This window comes from Cygnus olor, chromosome 26, assembly GCF_009769625.2.
Source record: "Cygnus olor isolate bCygOlo1 chromosome 26, bCygOlo1.pri.v2, whole genome shotgun sequence".
In the NCBI taxonomy this organism is placed as follows: Eukaryota; Metazoa; Chordata; class Aves; order Anseriformes; family Anatidae; genus Cygnus; species Cygnus olor.
In genome coordinates this window covers 1100383-1118888 of record NC_049194.1, presented here as the reverse complement: position 1 = coordinate 1118888, position 18506 = coordinate 1100383, and the positions used below count along the sequence as shown (strand labels likewise).

Genomic DNA, 18506 nt, shown 5'->3' with positions numbered 1-18506 from the left:
CGCTGAGCTCACGCCCGGCACCGGCTGACACCGGGCACAGCTGCGGGGGGGGGCCCGGGGGGGGGGGGAGTCAGGGATGGGGGGGGGGCGTCGGGAGATTTTGGGGAGGGGGAGGTTTGCGGGGGGGGAGGTTTGGGGGGGGGGAGGGATGGGGAGGGTTGGGGGGGGGTCATCGCCCCCAGGCACCGAGGACCCCCCCCAGGCACCGGGAACCGCCCCCCCCAGGCACCGAGGACCCCCCCCCAGCCCAGAGCCCCCCCTCCATTCGCTCTTGCGGGGGCGACCCCCCCTCCCTAGCCCCCCCCGCGGGCCGGGGGCGGTGGCGCCGGGCGCGGTCTCCCCGGTAACGCCGCATCCAGCCCCCGCCCCCGCCCCCGCCCCGCAGCGCCGCGCGGCAGCCCCGAACCCCCCCCCCGAACCCCCCCCACCCCGCGCCGCGGCCCCCGCAGCCCCATCCCACGCCACAGCCCCCCCCCCAACCCCGCAATTCCCATCGCACACCACAGCCCCCGTCCCACCCCGCAGCCCCCCCCCAAACCCGCAATCCCCATCCCCCCCCCGCAGCCCCCGTCCCACCCCGCAGCCCCCGTCCCATCCTGCAGCCCCCCCCCAACCCCGTAGCCCCCCCCCCCCATCCCACGGCCTGCCCAACCCTACAGCCTCCGTCCTAGTCCCCGTCCCACCCTGCAGCCCCCCAACCCCGCAGCCCCCACCCTATTTCGTAGCCCCCACCCCACCCTGCAGCTCCCCCATCCCCTCCCGCAGCCCAACCCCGCAGCCCCCCCAACCCTGCAGCCCCCGTCCCACCCCACAGTCCCTGTCCCACGCTGCAGCCCCCCCAGCCCCCACCCCACCCCGCAGCCCCCCCAGCCCCGCAGCCCCCACCCCACCCCGCAGCCCCCATCCCCTCCTGTAGCCCCCCAGCCCTGCAACCCGCACCCTATTTTGCAGCCCCCATCTCAGCTCATAGCCCCCATCCCACCCGAAACCCCCCCCCCCCAAAAACCCGCAGCCCCCATCCCACCCTCCAACCCCCCCAAACCCACAGCCCCCCATCCCAAACCTGCGGCCCCCATCCCATTCTGCAGTCCCCAACCTTGCAGCCCCCCCTCCCACACCCCCTATATCCCACCCTACACCCCCCCAAAGCCTTACCCCCTCCCCTTCCCACCCCAAGCCCCCCCCCCCGAAGCCCCCCCCCCCCCGAGACGAGGCGGCAGCAGCCGGGCGCAGCCTCTCTTTAATGCTCGCTTCCAACAAATCCACCGAAAACGGGCCGGGGGGGCGCGGGAACCCCCCCCCCCCCCCCAGCCCCAAAACCAGCCCCAGCTAAGACAAACCCATAAAGCACCGAAGGGGCCCCCCCACCCCACACACAGACACGATCCCAAGGAAAAGGCCCCGGGGGGGGGGGCCGGGGGGGGGGCAACCTCGGATAAATCACCTCCCGTGGGAACTGGGGGGGGGGGGGGGGGGCTGGGGGAGGTTTTTTGGGTTTTTGTTTTTGGTTTTTTTTTTTTTTTTTTTGGTTTTCTTTTTTTTTTTTCTCTCCTTTATTCTTTTTTTTCCTTTCTCACGTTATTTTTCTCTTTTTTTTTTTTTTTTTTTTCTTAAAAACTCGTTACAAAAAGAGCCATCGAGGAGCCTCCTACAACCCCTTAGTGTTTGCCCCGCGTGCTGTTAGCAGGCGGTGCCTGCCCCCGCGGGCCTTGGGAGGGGGGGAGGACAGACCCAGACCCCCCCCTCCTTTCTCTTAGTCCCCCCCCCCCCCCAAAAAAAAAAAAACACACCCAAAACCCCTTAAAAATTGCACGTGACGTTTGGTTCCTTCAAAGCCTTCCAGGAGGGCTTCGAGCCCCCGGTGCAGCGAGCTGCCAGGTCTCAGCACAAAGCCCCCGGGGGGGGGGGGACACGAGGTGATGATGGGGGGGGGGGGGGGGGGGGCGGGAAAACGCTTTGCTCTTCGCCGAATTTTTTTTTGGGGGGGCCGTGCGTGCGTGGGGGACGGTGCCGGGCGCTGTAGTGCCATAGGAGCAGCCGCCCCACAGCCTCGGCACAGCCCCATAGCCGTGGGGGGGCCGTGGTGCCCCCAGGGAGGGGTTCAGCTCCCCCCCCCCCCCCCGAGGGCAGGGTACCCGGGGGGGGGGGGCAGTAGTGGCTTCTCCAGATAGGGGTTGGGGACAGCAAACAACAAAAAAATTTACCCTGTTCAATCGCGGTGCCCGCCAGGAATTGGCCGGGCACGGCCGCAGGAGGGGCTGGATCCTGCCCCGGGGGGGGGGGGGCAGCATCGCCCCCCCCATGGCTGGCAGTGTCACCCCCCCCCCCTGCTGGCAGTGTCAACCCCCCCCCCCAAGCTGGTCCCTCGCCCCCCAGGGCCGTGGTGGGTGCAGAGTGAGGAGTGCGCGAGCCAGGCGGCGTGACGGTGCGGCACGGGGGGGTGCTGCGGGGCCCCCCGCGACCCCTGCCAGGCTGGGGGGGGGGGGGCACAACTCCCCCCCCCCTCCTGCAGCTTCCTCCCCCCCCTTCCCTCCAAACCACAGCGGCTGGGGGCCGCTGGGTGGGAGGTGAGGGGGGGGGGACAGTACAGAGGAGGAGGAGGAGGAGGAGGAGGAGGAGGAGGGTGGGGATGAAGCCCACGCCGCCGCCTCCGTGCTCAGAACTCCACCTTGCAGGCGGGGAAGGTCTCATCCTGCATGGCCACGGTGCTGTTGCTGCCCAGCACCGTGATGCCCAGCTCCTGCTGCCGGTCGTGGGTCTCCTGGTACCACTCGTGCATCACCAGCGAGTCGAAGGTGGGGATCAGCGTCACCTGCGGGGACACCGGCGGCGCCACGTCACCGCCACGGGACAGCCCCCAGCACCACGACGGGAAACCCCAGCACCACACCAGGACCCCCCCAGCACCATGACGGAACCCCCCAGCACCACGCCAGGACCCCCCCAGCACCATGATGGAGCCCCCCAGCACCACGGCAGGACCCCCCCCAGCACGACGACGTGGGCCTCCCAGCACCGCACCAGGACCCCCGGCACCGTGATGGGATCCCCCAGCACCACAATGGGGACCTCTAGCAGCATGCTGAGACCACCCATCACCGCACCAGGACCCCCAGCACCATGATGGGACCCCCAGCACCGAGCCGGGACCCCCCCAGCACCGTGCCATCACGGCGAATGGGACAAACGAGCCAGGAGGGGACGGATGCCACCGCGGGGATGCTCCATCCCCTCCGCTCGCTGCGTTCTCGCGGAAGGGGGGGGGGGGGGCGGGGGACACACACACACGCCCGAGGGGGGGCTCACCTGGGTGTCGGTGCCCCACTGGTGCTTGCCGGCCAGCAGGGCGTCCAGGATGGGCCGCAGGACGCCCTCCTTCAGGTGGTCGTCGCCGCTCACCACGTAGCAGAGGGAGCGCACGCGCCGGAAAAACTCCTCGTCCACCGTGCGGGCGCTCCACGAGCCCGGCAGGTACGCCAGGTCCACGTAGACGGGGGGGCCGGGGGGGGCCGCAGCACGTGAGCCTGTAGGGATAAGGACACAGCTCTAGGGGCAGCGAGAAGCAGCCCCCAGCCGCCCCCAGCCCCAAAATTTCCCCCCACCGGTGTCCCCGTGCCCCCCTCCCCAGCCCCGTACCTGCCGGGGACGCCCGGCCGGCTCCTGCCAGCGGCTTGGCTCCAGCGCCGCGTGCCGTCGCGGTGCCACCGGGGGGGCCCTTCTTGTCCCCGGGGGGCAGCCTGGCCTTGTCCCCGGCGTCGCGGCCCGAGCTGGCGGGGGGGGGAGCCCTGCCCTTGGTGGCCGGGCCGGTGGGCTTGGGGGTCTCGGTTTTGGGGCCGGCGGGCGCCGAGCCCACGCGGGACGGGGTGCGCTTGGCCTTGCCGGGGGGCTCCTTCTTGGGCAGCGCCTCGGGGTCCACCATGCAGATGCCGGGCTGGGCGGGGATGGGGCAGGGGTCCTTCATGGGGGCCGGCAGAGGGTCGCGGGGCCTGGGGGGGCCGCGGGGGGGCTGCTCCGAGTCCTCGTCCGACTCCAGCCCGTCGGCCAGGATGGAGGGGCAGTCCTCGGTGGCCGGCGGGACGTCGGAATCGGAGAGGGTGGGCAGCGACTCGCTGACGGAGGTGGGGGGCGTCTCGCCCGCTGGAGGGGGGGCCCGGCCGCGGCGGCGCGCCGGGGGCTGCGCCAGCTCCTGCGAGGGGTCGCTGTCCGACAAGTCCCGGGGGCTGGCGGCGGGCGAGCGCCCCGATTTGGGATGCTCGAACTCGCAGGGCGACACCAGGCACAGGTCGACGTCGTGGGGCGAGTCGGAGCGGCGGCCGTGCCGCGGCGGGTGGTGCTGGTGGTGGCAGGGCCGCAGGGGCAGGGACATCCCCCCCTTGGTGGCCGCGGGCTCGGGCTCCGGCGTGCCGCCGGCCCCGCGGGGCCGGGCGCCCTCCTCCTGGGGGGACTCGCTGACGGGGGGCAGAACCTGCTCGAAGGAGACCGAGAGCGACTCGTCCACCTCGGTGGAGTGCGGGGAGCCCACCTCGGCCGGCAGCGACGGGGTGGTGATGGTGGGCGACACGTTGGGGACGTCGTCCTTGAAGGGGCTGAGGGACAGGCAGCCCGCCTGCTTCTCCTGCGAGGAGCCCGAGCTGTCGTGCGAGGCTCGGCCCGCGCCCGGCGGCCAGGGGGTGTTGGGCTGCTTGGTGGCGCCGGCGCCCGGATCCTCCCCGGCTTCCTCCACCGGCGACTGGTGGAAGGGAGTGTGCCCGGCGCTGGCCGGCCCCGAGCTGGCCGGGGACATCATCTCCAGGGTCTTCTCCTCGGAGCTGCCGCAGGGATCCTCGGCGCCCTCGGGGCCGTGGTTGAGCAGCCCGGTGGGCGTCAGGTCGAAGATGACGCTGCGCTCGCTCTTGGGGGTCTTGGCCAGGGGCGAGGGGGGGCCGACGGCCCTGAAGGGGCTGCCCTCGGGGTAGCGGAAGCGTTGGGGGCTCTCGGGGTCCTCCACGCCGTTCTCCAGGCAGCCCAAATCCGGCCCCCTGCCGGCACCCCCGTTCTCCAGCGGCGAGGGCTCCAGCTCGCTCTCGGCCGTGGTGATGCCTTCGTCCGGCGATTCCTCCTTCCTCCTCCTCCCCTCGGCCCCCGGCAAGGCGCCCGCCGGCTGCATGTCCTCGGGCGAGGAGGACTTGGAGCCCTCCGACGCCCCCGGCTCCTTCTTGGCGCCCGGCTCCTTGGCGGCTTTGGCCTTGGGCTTCTCCGGCTCCTTCTTGAGCGTGGACTTCTTGAGGCTGCCGGCCTTGGCCGGGGGTTTGCGGGCCTCCGGCACCGGCGCTTTGCGGGCCGGGAGCTTCGCGGCAGCCTTGGGCTCTGCCTTGTTCTCCTTCACGTCCTTCCGCAGCGTGTCAGCCTTCACCTCCTTCTTCACCGCCTTCACCTCCTTCTTGGCCTCCCCCTTTGCCTCGCCCCCCCCATCCTCCTTCTTCAGCAGCTTCTTCTCCTCCTTCCGCGGCACGGGCTCCTTCTTGGGCGCCGCTTTCTCCTTGCTCAGCTTGGGCTTGGCGTCCGCTTTCAGCTTCTCCGTCGAAGAGTCCAGCTTGGCTCGAGCATCCTTGGCCTTCTCCTCTTCCAACCCCACTCTCGTCATCTCCCCCGGAGGTTTCGGCTTCTCCTTGGTCCCCGCCTTCACCTCCTTCTTCTCCGCCTTCGGGGCCTTCTCCTTCGGCACGGGCGCCCCGGCGTCCACCAGGCTGAGCTTGGAGGACGACTTGAGGCTCTCCTTGCTCTCCGTCCTCCTCTGCTTGAGCTGCTTCTCGGGCTGGGGCGCCGAGGGCCCCTTCAGGTCGTTCTTGGTGACCACGGGGTGCTTGAGGAACTCCAGGTGCTTCACCTTCTCCAGCCCCTCCAGGATGCGGGCCTGGGGCGTGCAGCCGGGGAAGAGGACGCGGATGATCTTCTCGGAGGGGCTGACGGGGTGCCAGACGAGCAGGGCGCAGACGGAGGTGAGGCACTGCAGGGGCAGCTCCTGCTCCTTGGGGTAGCCGTCGCCCGACCACTGCTGCAGGAGGAACTCCAGCTCCTTGGTGCCCTTCACGGGGTTGAGGACGTACATGTCCAGCCGGCCCACTCCCATCTTCTGGAAGAGGACGGTGGGCTCCACGCGGGGGCTGCCGTCGCGGGCCAGCGGGTTGGGGCGGATGCCCAACTTCTCCAGGTAGTGCAGGGTCAGGGCGGCCTCGTCGCAGCTCTTCAGCACCCGCGAGTTGCCCTCGATGGCCTTCAGCTTCTCGGAGGCGTTGAGGAAGACGACGCCCAGCTCCGGGGAGATGAGGTTCTTGGCCCAGTCCCCGTTGCCCTGCGAGCCCTGCGAGGACGGGTCCTCCTCCAGCTCGGCCAGCTTCCTCTGCAGCAGGCTGTTGACGCCGGGCAGGCTGTCCGTGCCCGCGTGCGTCACCAGGATGGAGTCGATGCGGTCCAGGTGCCGGACCAGCTTCCAGAAGGACGACTTGGGGTTGGAGCCCCCGTTGACCAACACGTTGAAACCGTTGACGGCGAAGAAAGCCGAGTCCCCTCTCCCGCCCGGGAAGATATAGCAGCAGGGCTTGGAGAGCTTGAGGAAGCCGACCATGGTGGGGGGCTCGAGGAGGTCGAAGGGGGACTGGGGCTCCAGCGACTCCGAGAGGTACTCCATGAACTCCTCCAGCCCCTCCATCTCGGGCAGGATGCAGCCCGGGTTGTAGCGCAGCTCGATGAAGTCCTGGAGGTTGTGGTGGTCCAAGCCCGAGTCCTTCCACTCCCCGAAGTCGGGGCAGCTGATGGTCAGCCTGGCCTTGGCCGAGGGGTCCGCGGAGCTCAGGATCTCCCCGACCTGCGAGGGGACGGGGATAGACGGAGCTTCAGGCAGGACCCTGCTCGCGCCGCCCGGCACGGGGCACCCGGGGTCCCTTGAGATGGGGCTGCCGCCTCCCTCTGCAAGCACAGCGCACCCTTCCCCTGGGGGTTTTGGGGACCCCACAGCCCTGTCCCACTCCCACTGCTGGCTGCAAACACGATGCCCACGGGGTGTCGATCCCAGGTTTACACCCACCACCGGTGCTCAGGGTCAGGATACAGCCAATCCACCCCCCCCCCCCCGCAGCAGACAGAGGGATGTGGCTGCAGCACCGACACTCGGCCAGCTCCCCCTCGCTCCACCGCCGTGCCCGGCTCCCTGCTGAGACGCCGGGAACGTGAGCAGACGGCACGGCACGGCACAGCACGCTGCCCCCCCCCCCTCCCTCGGCGGCCCGTCCCCGCACCTCCTTGTCGGTGAAGATCTGGATGAAGTCCCGCAGGGAGAAGCAGCCCGTCTGCAGCATCAGCTCGCCCGTCTCCTCCACGCAGGGCCCCGCGAACACCAGCAGCTTGTGCTGCGACACGTCCGTGATGAGGTTTCGCAGCTGGGGACGGGGAGGGGGACGTGAGGACGCCTTTAAACCCCCCCCACACGTCCCCCCCCTCACTCTGTGAGCATCCCGCAGCCTCCCCCCCCCCCCCTCCCAGCTCACCTCGTCGCACAGGGACTTGTCGGAGGGGTTGAGCAGCACCAGGGTCTCCAGCACATCGCCACGGTGGTGGAGGGTCCGCTGACCTGCGGGGACGACGGCTGCCACCCGGCCCAGCACCAAAATGCTTGGGGGTGGGTCCCAGCAGGACCCCTCTCCCCCCCCCCCCAGGTGTGGATGCCCCCAGGGGACACCCCCAAGCCATGTTGGGCTGGGGGGGACGGACAGAAAAACGCCCAGCACGGGGACAGCCGGGGCAGGGACGGATCCTGCCCGTTTCCCCTGCGGAAGAGGGACAGCCACCGGCCGGGATGCGGGAGGATCCGCCGCGCTTCCCACGTCCTTCCTGCCGCGGGGAGCGGAGGAAAAGGGGGGTGGCCGGGCCGGGGCAGCCCCTCTGTCCCCATCATCGGATGTTCCCTGCGGTCTGGGGGCTTCACCCCCCCCCTGCCCAAACACCCGCCGCCCCCAGGAGTGGGGAAAAACCCAGCTGAGCCCCTGCTGGGGACAATCAGGGGACGGGGACAACCCCACGGGTGCCAACTTGAGAGCATGGGGCGGGGGGGGGGGGACACACACGATGTGCCGGCGCTGCGGCCCCTCGAGAAACCGCAGCCCTTGAAGCCAGCGCCGGTGCCCCCCCGGGGGCAGGGGACGCCGTGGCCACGAAGGAAGCGGTTTTCCAGGGTTTTCCACGTGGGAATCGCGGGGCTCAGCCCCAGGGGCACGAAGTGGCGGCGGCCGACACCGTCTCAGCACAAAAAGGGTTTTACAGAAGCAGCTCGGGGCTCGCAGGGAGCACCCCGAGCCCTCCGGGGACGCGTGAACTTGGCACCGCCGCGGGGGCAGGCGAGGACCCCGCCGACGGAGCCATCTGGGGGCCGTTGCCCCCTCCGGGTGCCCCCCCGAGTGCCCCCCCCCCCCTTTTTACCTTTGACGATGCTGGAGAAGGTGGCGGAGTGGCGGGAGACGAAGAGCTTCAGCTGCTCGTCCAGGTTGCAGGAGGTGAGGTCGATGTCCCAGGAGCGGATCCCTGCGGGGCACGGCGACCTCAGCGCCTGCTGCCCCCCGCGCAGAGCCCCGTCCCCGTCCCGCAGCGCGTGTCACCCCCTCCTCCTAGCCCCCGCTGTCACCTTGTGCACGGCGCAGGCTAAAGAAGGGGATGGTTTCGCTGCCCACACAGCCACGGTGGGGACTGTCCCCCCACATCCACCCCGATCCCCCTTCCCGTCTTACCTGATCCCCTTCCCATATAACCCTGATCCTGGGGACGTGGCACGGGGGCCGTGCTGGTGTCACCGACACCCGTGGGGCTTTTCTCCGGGTGGGACACGGAGCAGAGCAGCTCCCCCCAACACCCCCAGGTGGCAGCTCAATTCTGGGGAGACGCCGCTGCCATCCAGACCCCAGGAGCACGCCACGGGGGACGGGGACGGCGTGGGGTCCCCGGCGTGGGGTTCCCAGGGCGGGGTCCCCGGTTTGGGGTCCCCGCTGCGATGCTGGTGCCGGTGGCGCGTGCACCTCGCGCGGTGACTCACGGCCGCGCCGCCTCTGCCAGCCCAAACCTCATCCCCTGGGGCTACGGGAGCGCCTCCCCGGCACCTCTTCAAAGGCGGTAATTAAGGCAATTAGCGGTGCCGGAGGTCTGGGTGCTCCCTGCTCCCATAGCAGGGGTTGGAAGCCCCCTACCCAGGCAGCAGCCCCAAACCCCAGCAGCCCCCAGCACCCCCGGTGCCGGGGGGGGGGGGGGTGGGTTCCTGGGGGGGGCCGCAACCGCTGCCGCCCGCCAACGGCTCCCCCCCGGTGGGCGATGGCGCAAGGCCACCGGGGTTGCACAAGGCGCTGGCGAGCGTTGGGGCGCAGCCGGGGCCGTTTTCGGGGGGTTCCCCAGCGGTGCTGGGGGTGGCCGGGGGTTTGGCCACGGCCTCGCGTGGGGCCGGGTCCCGTGGGGACACGAGGGGGGGTCCTGGCCCCAGGGGGTGACGAGGGGAGGGGACGGGGGCGCAGGGGCGCAGCCACAGCCCCCAGAGCCTGGGGCAGATCCTAAAGGGGCAGGAGGGGGGGGGGAGAGGGGGGGGCAAATGCTGGGGGTGGGGCTGGAGGGTAGGGATAAGGGGTGGGGGTACCGCACATCTGGGGCAGGAACAGGGGCAGATCCTGGGGATCTGGGGTGCTGATCCCTGGGGGAGGAGACGGGGCAGATTCCGGGGATCTGGGGGGGCAGATTCCAGGTCCCCGGGGCTGGAGATGGGGCAGATCCTGGAGACCGGGGGAGGCAGATCCCAGAGGACTGGGGCAGGAGATGGAGCAGATCCTGAGGATCTGGAGGGGACAAATGCTGGGGATCTGGGGGGGGACAGATGCTGGGGATCTGACGGGCAGATCCTAAGGATCTTGGGAGAGCAGATCCAGGGGATCCAGAGCAGGAGATGGGGCAGATCCTGAGGATCTGGGGGGGCAGATCCCGGGTCCCTGGGGCATCAGATAGGGCAGATCCCGGGGATTCAGGGACAGATCCAGGGATCCAGGGGCAGATCCCGGGGGCCTGGGGCAGGAGATGGGGCAAATCCTGGGGATCCAGAGCAGGAGATGGGGCAGATCCTGGGTCCCTGGGGCATTAGACAGGACAGATCCTGGGGATCCCGGAGAAGATCCTAGGAATCCTGGGGCAGGAGATGGGGCAGATCCCGGAGATGCTGGGGGCAGATCCTGGGGATCCAGGGCCACATCCCAGGGATGATCCCGGGTCCCTGGGGCAGGAGACGGGGCAGCTCCCGTGGATCCTGGGGCAGATCCCGGGTCCCCGGGGGCAGATCCCCGGGGCAGATCCCGCGGCTCCCACCTCTCCGCAGCCCCCATTGCAGCCCCCCCCCCCGCAGGCCACGGCCCCACCCGCGGAGGCCCCACGGGAGCAGCCCCCGGTGTGTGTGTGGTGGGGAGGGGGGGGGGCCGGACCCCCCGACGGCCCCGCTCCCGGCGGCGGGGCTCAGCCACGCGGGGCCGGGGCCGGGGCCGGGGCCGGGGCCGGGACCGGGGAGCTCCCCCCGGGCTCACCTCGCTCCAGCTGCTGCAGCGCGGCCGCCAGCAGCCCGGGCCGGTGGCAGCCGCCGCCCACGATCGCCAGCAGCGAGAAGCGGCGCGGCCCCGCCGCGGGGCCCGGAGCCGCCGCCGCCGCCATCTTGGGCGCCCCCCGCAGCCGCCGCCGCCGCCGCCGCCGCCTCCTCCCGCCGGCCCCGCCCCGCGGCAGCGCTCGGCCGGGCCCCGCCCGCTGACGTCACCGCGGGCCAATGGGGGAGCGCGGAGGGGACCGGGGAGGGAGGGGCGGGGGAGAGGAGGGGGAGGGTTAAAGGGGCGATGGCAGGGCGGGGTCGGGGTGGTGGGGCCCGCGCGGCGGAGGGATGGGCGGGGTGGGGGTGCGGTGCGGTGCGGTGCGGTGCGGTGCATGCAGTGCAACACGGGGTGCGGGGCCGGGAGGGCGCAGGGCAGTGCGGGGGTGCAAGGGGGGTGCAATGCAGTGCAATGCAACACGGGGTGCAGGACCAAGAGGGTGCAGGGCAGGGTGGGGGTGCAGGGTGGGTGCAGAGCAGCGCAGTGCAATGCAATACAGTGCAACGCAGTGCTAGGGTGCAGAGCCAGGAGGGTGCGATGCGGTGCAACGCAGCATTGGGGTGCAGGGCGGTGCAGGGCCGGGAGGGTGCAATGCCGTGCAACGCAGCGTTGGGGTGCAGGGCGGGTGCAATGCAGTGCGGGGCTGCAGAGCCAGGAGGGTGCGATGCGGTGCAACGCAGCGTTGGGGTGCAGGGTGGGTGCAGTGCAGTGCAAGACCAGGAGGGTGCAGTACAGGGCGGGTGCAGTGTAGTGCAATGCAGTGCTGCGGTGCGGGGCAGCGTAGAGAGACGGGCAGGTGCAATGCAGTGCTGGGGTGCAGAGCCAGGAGGGTGCAACGCAATGCAGTGCAGCATTGGGGTGCAGGGCTGTGAGGGTGCAATGCAGTGCTGGGGTACAGTGCCGGTGCAGTGCAGTGTGGGAGTGCAGGGCGGTGCAGGGCGGGCGCAGTGCAGCGCTGCGGCGCAGGGCCAGGAGGGTGCAATGCAGCGTCAGGGTGCAGTGCAGGGTAGGGCTGGGTGGCATAGCAATAGGCAGTGCAGCGCGATGCAGTGCAGGGATGCGCTGTGCACCGCTGTGCTGTGCAGGGGGTGTGCAGCGCAGCGCAGCAGCCACGCAGTGCAGCACCAAGCAGCTGCTGACCAGCGCAGGCTGCGCAGTGCATGGTGCAGGGGACGCACTGTGCAGCGCGTCACTGAGCAGGATGGGGCCGGGTGGGCAGCGAAGCCCCCTCGCAGCCCCCAGCCCGTTCCCAAATAACTTCCCCAGCACCCAGAGGTGGCACCGCAGGACCCCCCCCCCCCCCCAACAGAGCAGGCAGCAGCCGGGATCCAAGGCCTTTAATGCACCCCAGGGCCCCCCAGCAGCACCCGCTGGCGGGAGCTGGGGGGGAGAGGAGGTCATCCCGCCCCCCCGACGAGGCAGGGACCAGCAGCATCCAGGCGGCGGCACCGTCCCCGGGTACCCCGCTGCGCCCGGCCCCTCAGGAGCACTCGAGGACGTGGAGGTTGCAGGCGGTGCCGGGGGGGCAGCTGCAGCGCGTCCCGAAGCGCGCCCCCATCCGCACCGCGCAGGGCTCCCGGGGCTGGCACTGCGGGACCGATCCCGTCACTGGGGCTCAGCCCCGCAGCGGGGTCTGGTCCCCCCCCCATCCAACCCCGAGCACCCAGCACCCCCTGCCCGGCCGTACCGAGGGCACCCGGCCCAGCTTCTTCTTGGCCGCCGGCAGCTCCCGGCTCCGCAGCTTCTCCAGCACCTCCTGCAGCGCCTCGACCTGCACCACGGCACCGTCACACCCCCAAACCCCCCCCAGCGTCGCCCCCACGCACCCGGACCACAGAGAAAAACAGGCAAAAGCTGCAAATTCCCATGTCCCACCGAAAATATTAATTTTCTAACACCCTCCCCTAACAGAGCTGCTGGGATGAACCCAAAAGCGATCCCCCAAAGCACCCAGACCCCAAAGCAGGAAAGCAACCGGCAGCAGGGCACCCCCGCACCCCAAAACCTTGGGCGCCTGCAGAACCAGCCCCTAAATGAGGTACTCCAGGAGCACCCCAAGGTGCCCGGAGCCCCGGCCCCGCTCCCCCCGGCCCCCTACCAGCTCCGTCTCCTCCTGGCGCGGGGCCGGCCGCAGCCCCGGCTCCCCGGAGCCCAGCAGGATGAGGCCGGAGCCGGCCACGCAGAGCAGGCAGAGCCAGGCGCTGGCCATGGTGCAGGATGCGGCCCCGGCTGCTCGTCCGGCTTTATAACCCCCCCCCTGCAGCCCGCGGGCGGGGGGCAAACACCCGCTGACGCAGACGGGGAGCGGGCGCCCGTCTGCGGGGTGTCCCCCCGCAGCCCCCCGGACTCGGAGCTGACATCAAGAGGGAAGGGGGGGTTGGGGACACGTCCCCGGTGACGCCGTCCCCTGGGACCTGCGGGGGCCGCGGGACGGACGTCAGCGCCGCGGCCAATTCCCTGAGCAAACACGGCTGCGGCGGGCGCATCCGGCGCCCCCCCGGGGCTGGGGGCCGCGGGGTGGGAGGTGCAGGGACCCCTCGCCACCAGCGCGCGTCTCGCAGACAGGTTTTATTCCCGAGGAGCTGCAGGGAGGGACAGATACGGGACGGAGCTTGGGGGACAGCCCCCAGACAGGGCTCTGATGCTGAACCCACCGGGGGGGGGATGAAGGCTGCTCCCCTCCTCTTCGCCACGAGGATTTGTGGGGCCGGGACTCCCAAATCTGTGGGGCCGGGGACTCCTGAAGGCGCGGTGACACCAGCAGGGCGCAGGGGGACGGATCTGGCTGGAGGGAAGCAGACACAGGTGAGCAGCAGGGAAGGAGCAACGGGGAACCCCAGCTCCCCTGTCCCCAGGTCCGTCCCCCCCCATATCATCCCACAGCCCCCCCGGCTCTCCCCACATCCCGCAGCCCCCCCGTGGACCCCCACCCCCCCTCGACGTCCCCACATTCCTGCAAGGTTCCTGCACGCCCCCCCCCGGAACCTGTGGGGTCCCTGCGGGGTCCCCCACCTCCCTTCGCATCCCGCAGCCCTGCCAGCCCCCCCAGAGGCCCCCCCGCCACAGCAGGGCTGCGCTGCGATGCCAGGACCCCCCGAGGAGCCCAGAGGGGGGGGGGGCTCCCTCCCCGTCCCCCCCCAAACCCACCTGCCCCCCTACCCTCCTAGCTGCGGGGGGACTTCTTCTGCCGGCAGCACGGCCTCGCTGGGCACTCGGCGGCCTCCGCCCGGCCCTCCCGGAGACCCTGGAGCACAAAAACCGGGGAAGGGTCACGGGGGGGCTCCTCCAGGCCCCCCCCCCCCAAGCCCTCGTTGCCCCCCCAGCCCCCCCGTACCACGTAGAAGCCGGTGTGGTAGCCGCTCATGTACCAGCCCATCAGCATGGCCGCCAAGGCGCCTTCCTCCTCCTCCTCTTCCTCCCACGGGACGTGGGGCCACGGGGGGGGCGCCAGCTGCCGGCAGCACCCGTTAGAGGGGGTCTGGACCGGGGGGGGGCCCAAAATTTGGGCGGGGGGGGGGGGGACCGTGAACCGGGCACTCACCTGGGGGGGCCAGGGGGAGCAGGGCGCCCGCTCGCCCTTCGCGCTCCTCCTCTGCCTCGCAGCGGGGGGGGGCTCCGCCGCCTTGTGGGGGGCGCGGGGGGGGGCAGCGGGGCCCTGCCGTCCCCTCGGCCCCCCCGGGGGGCGGAACCGGCCCGAACCGGGGGAGCCCCCCCGGGAGCCTTCCTCCTCTTCCTCCTCCTCCTCCTCCTCCTCCTCGCTGGGGGTCACGCTCCACGTTGGGGTCCCCGGAGCATCCTGAGGGGGGCACGGGGGGGGGGGGGGGCAGCGGCACCGACCGGGCACCGGGCATCGGGTACCGAGCACGGCACCGGAGCGCACAGAGCCCGGTGTCCCCGGTCCCCACCGGTCCTCCCGGTGCCCCCCGGGCCGGTGCCGACCCCCCCCAGCCCCGTCCCGCCCCGCCCCGCCCCGCCCCCCCCCCCCCAGCCCCGTCCCGGGGCCGTCCCGGTGCCTACCCGCGGCCCCGGGGCTCTCCCGGCCATGTCCCGGTACCGCCGGGTTCCCCCCCGCGCGGCGCCCCCTGGGTAATGCAGTCCCCAGCCCCCTCGGCGCGGGAGGGGGCGGGGCGAGGGGGGACTACAAGTCCCAGCGGGCTGTGCGGCGGGAAAGCAGCGAGAAGGGGGCAGAGCGCCGCCAGCGCGGCCTCTGGCGCCCCCTGGTGGGTGGGGGGGGCGAAGGGCTGCGGGCGGGGGGGGGCAGGGAGGTGATAAAATAACGAAATAACAGCGGAATAGAGCGAAAAGAGAAAAGGAAAAGGAAACAAGAGGAAAACTAAAAAAGGAACGGAAAAAGGAAAGAGAAAAGAAGGAAAAAGTAAAAAAAAAGGAAAAAGGAAAAAGAAAGGAGAAAAAAGGAGAAAAAAGGAGAAAAAAGGAGAAAAAAGGAGAAAAAAGGAGAAAAAAGGAGAAAAAAGGAGAAAAAAGGAGGAAGAGAAGAGAAGGGAAGAGAAGAGAAGGGAAGGGAAGGGAAGAAAAGAAAAGAAAAGGGAAGAAAAGAAAAGGGAAGAAAAGAAAAGAAAAGAAAAGGAAAAAGAGGAAAACAAAACACCAGAAAAACTAAAAGAAAAAATGCGATAAACGATAAAATAAAAAAGAAAGAAAATCGAAATAAACCAACCGTTTCCCTGACTACCACCACCACCGAATGGGCCCAGACGGAGCTGGGTCCCGGGGGGGTCCCGGTCCTGTCCCGTCCCCCCCCCCCCGGCAGGTGGCAGCCGCCGCCCGCCCCAGCCCCAGGCTCCGAGCGGGGCCCGAGCAAGCTCCGAGCCCCCCCCCCCATCCCGCCCCCCCCGCACGGGGGCGCAGCGGCGCTCGGAGCCCCCCCGTGCACGGCCCCCACGCACGGAGCGTGGCCCCCCCCCCTGCAAAAAACAACGGCCCCGCGGTGCAACCCCCCCGGTGCGACCCCCCCTGCACGGAGCGTGCCCCCCCCCATATTGCACAAACGGCCCCCCCAGTGCAAACCCCCCCCGATGCGCGCTCCCCCCCCCCCCCCCCGCACGGAGCGTGCCCCCCCGACGTTGCAAAGAGCCCCCCCCCAGTGCATCCCCCCCCAAATGCACGGACCGTTTCCCCCCCCCCCCTATGGCAAAAAAACCGCCCCCCCCCATGCAACCCCCCAACGCACGGAGCGTGCCCCCCCCACGTTGCAAAGAGCCCCCCCCCCCAGTGCGCCCACCCCCCCGGTGCAGCCCCCAATGCACGGAGCGTGCTCCCCCCCATTGCAAAGCCCCCCCCCGGTCGTGTCCCCCCCCCCAATGCACGGACCGTGTCGTTTCCCCCCCCCCCCCCCATTGCAAAAAACCGCCCCCCCCAGTGCAGCCCCCCCAGTGCAACCCCCCCGGTGCCCCCCCAACGCACGGAGCGTGCCCCCCCCTTTGCAAAGCCCACCCCCCGTGCCCCCCCCAGTGCACGGACCGTCCCCCCCCCCATATTGCAAAAACCGCCCCCCCCAGCCCCCCCCCCCACTTTGCAAAGGACCCCCCCAGCCCCCCCCCCCGGTGCAGCTCCCCCCCCCGGTGCACCCCCCCCCAGGTGCCCCCCCCCCCCCATGCTCTCCCCCCCCCCCGCGCCGTTCCCGGTCCCGGCGGGGGGGGGGCAAGTTTCGGGGCGGGGGTTTCCCCGCAGCCCAACGCGCCCCACGTGGGGCGCCCCCTCGGGCCGCCAATCATCGCGCCGCCCGCCCTCCGCCCCAGCCAATGGGCGCCGCGGGGGCCGCCGCGCGCCGCCCCGCCCCGCCCGCGGGAGGCTATAAAAGGAGGCGCCGGGCGCGGCGCGGCTCAGAACGAGCTCGGCTGCGGCAGGCGGCGGACGTCGGCTGCTGGGGGAATATCGCGACAGCGACACCGCGACAGCGACAGCGATATCGCGACAGCGCGACACCAACGAGCCTCGCCGCTTCTTGGATTATCCCTCTCGGGCTTTTTCTTGCGCCCGCTGGATTACAATTGCACCATGACCCTGGAGGAGCTGGTGCCTTGCGATAGCAGCAAGTAAGCTGGGGGGAGGGGCGCGACCCGGGGCTGGGGGGGGGGGGTCCGGCAGCTCCGTAGCCGCTCACCGGACCCCCCCCCTTGTGTCCCCCCCCAGGATGCAGGCGGTGAGCGAGGCGGTGGAGCGGGTGCTGGTGGCGGCGCAGCGGCAGGACCGGCTCACCGTGGGCGTCTACGAGTCCGCCAAGCTGATGAACGTGTGAGTGGCCGGGGGGGCCCTCCGGGGCTGGGGGGGCTTGGGGAAGTGGGGGGCAATGTTTTTTTTTGGGGAGGGTGTAAGGGTCGTGTTCCTGTTGGTATCAGCACGCTGGGGTGCATTGGGGTGTCGGCATCGTGCTCCGGTACCCGGGGGGGGGGGCGTGGTGCGAGGTCTGCACCCATCCTGACCCCCCCACACCCCCTTAACGCCGCATCCCCCTGCAGAGACCCCGACAGCGTGGTGCTGTGCGTGCTGGCCACGGACGAGGAGGACGAAGGCGACATCGCCCTGCAGATCCACTTCACCCTCATCCAAGCCTTCTGCTGCGACAACGACATCCACATCCTGCGCGTGTCGGGCATGCAGCGCCTCGCCTCCATCCTGGGCGACCCCGAGCCGGGCGCTGAGCCCCGCGACCTGCACTGCCTCCTGGTCACGGTGAGTGGGGCGCTGATTGCACGGCACGGCGCTGATGCACGGCACGGCGCTGATGCACGGCACGGCGCTGATGCGTGGCGCTGATGCACGGCCGCGCCGGGTGGCCCTGAGTCACTCGGGGGCTGCGGGGCCGTGTGCCGGCGATGCTCACCTCGTGCTTTCGCTCCCCCCCCCCCCCCCCCCCCCCCCAGAACCCGCACACGGACGCCTGGAAGAGCCAGGGGCTGGCGGAGGTGGCGAGTTACTGCGCCGAGAGCCGCGACAGGAACCAGTGGGTGCCCTACGTCTGCCTGCAGGAGCGCTGAGCCGGCCTCGTGCCGCCCGGCGCGGTGCCTGAAAGAGGAGGAGGAGGAGGAGGAAAAACCAACCCTAAAACCGCAGGGAGACGGAGGAGAAACAAGCAGTTAAACCAAACCAACCCAAACACCCGCCGATTCTTCATTTTTCTTTTTAAAACCGGAGAGGAGAAGGGAGCAGCCCGGCCGCACCGGTGGGCGTGGGAAGGACGAGCGGTGCCGGTGGCCCGGCGGGACGCGCGCCGGAGCCGTGCCGAGGAGTCGTGCTTGGCCGCGGGGCCGTGCCGAGGAGCCCCGGGAGGAGACGAGGGCTTTTTGTTTTCTTTTTGGCGTCCCTGACTCGATTGATGGAGGACTGCGGAGGGACGGATTCGCAGATGAACTTTTTTCCAGGGGGCGACGCTGGCGATGGGACAGGCGTGCAGCACCACGGTCAGTTTTTGCACTTCAAGCCACTTGGAGACCCTGATCCAAATCTATTGCAGAGTCTATTCTTGTACTGATTTAAAATAAAAATGTATTTGCAATAAAACCCATGTTGGTGTCTGTGTTCATCTTCTCCCCCCTTCCTGGCCCCTACAGGGTGTGCACAGGGGGAGCCCTGCCTGGCTTTGCAGGTTTTGGGGTGGGGAGGGAGCAGCAGCTCCGGGCTCCCCTGCCCCAGTGCAGGGCTCTGCAGCCCCCGGGGGGGGCAAGGAGGGTGGTGGGGCTTGGAGATTCCCCATAGCGTGGGGACAGATGGGTGAGCCCGTTCCCTATAGCACATGGCAGCGTGGGAGCCCCCCAGGGCCAGGAAATCCCCCCACACCCACCCCAGGGGATTTTCTCACAGCACCCACAGCGAGGAGGATTCCCAGGGAATCCCCCCACCCCCAGGACTCCCCCTTGG

At 70.4% G+C, this 18506-nt stretch overlaps 3 protein-coding genes across 8 annotated transcripts; 1 reads left to right on the top strand and 2 right to left on the bottom strand.

The window, feature by feature from the left end:
• Positions 1–1222: 1222 nt before the first annotated feature.
• MAP1S (microtubule associated protein 1S) lies at positions 1223–10728 on the bottom strand. Its single transcript, XM_040537741.1, has 7 exons — positions 10575–10728; positions 8452–8553; positions 7524–7606; positions 7275–7415; positions 3637–6844; positions 3307–3524; positions 1223–2812 (listed from the first exon to the last, which is right to left on the bottom strand). The coding sequence occupies exons 1-7, from the start codon at positions 10696–10698 to the stop codon at positions 2657–2659; spliced, it is 4032 nt and encodes a 1343-aa protein (XP_040393675.1). The 5' UTR covers positions 10699–10728; the 3' UTR covers positions 1223–2656.
• Positions 10729–11950: 1222 nt separating this feature from the next.
• Positions 11951–14771, bottom strand: LOC121060196 (cocaine- and amphetamine-regulated transcript protein-like). Of its 6 annotated transcripts, none has more exons than XM_040537759.1 (5): positions 14646–14771; positions 14170–14424; positions 13963–14082; positions 13776–13872; positions 13182–13413 (listed from the first exon to the last, which is right to left on the bottom strand). In XM_040537759.1, exons 1-4 carry the CDS (start codon positions 14670–14672, stop codon positions 13792–13794), a joined length of 483 nt encoding a protein of 160 aa, XP_040393693.1. In that variant the 5' UTR covers positions 14673–14771; the 3' UTR covers positions 13182–13413; positions 13776–13791. The 6 variants fall into 6 exon arrangements, with proteins under 6 accessions (XP_040393698.1, XP_040393693.1, XP_040393694.1 ...); XM_040537760.1 differs by having other exon boundaries at positions 13182–13409; XM_040537761.1 differs by having other exon boundaries at positions 13788–13872.
• A 1707-nt stretch (positions 14772–16478) lies between these two features.
• Positions 16479–18144, top strand: GADD45B (growth arrest and DNA damage inducible beta). Its single transcript, XM_040537765.1, has 4 exons — positions 16479–16684; positions 16782–16883; positions 17108–17321; positions 17513–18144. The coding sequence occupies exons 1-4, from the start codon at positions 16647–16649 to the stop codon at positions 17624–17626; spliced, it is 468 nt and encodes a 155-aa protein (XP_040393699.1). The 5' UTR covers positions 16479–16646; the 3' UTR covers positions 17627–18144.
• Positions 18145–18506: the final 362 nt, after the last annotated feature.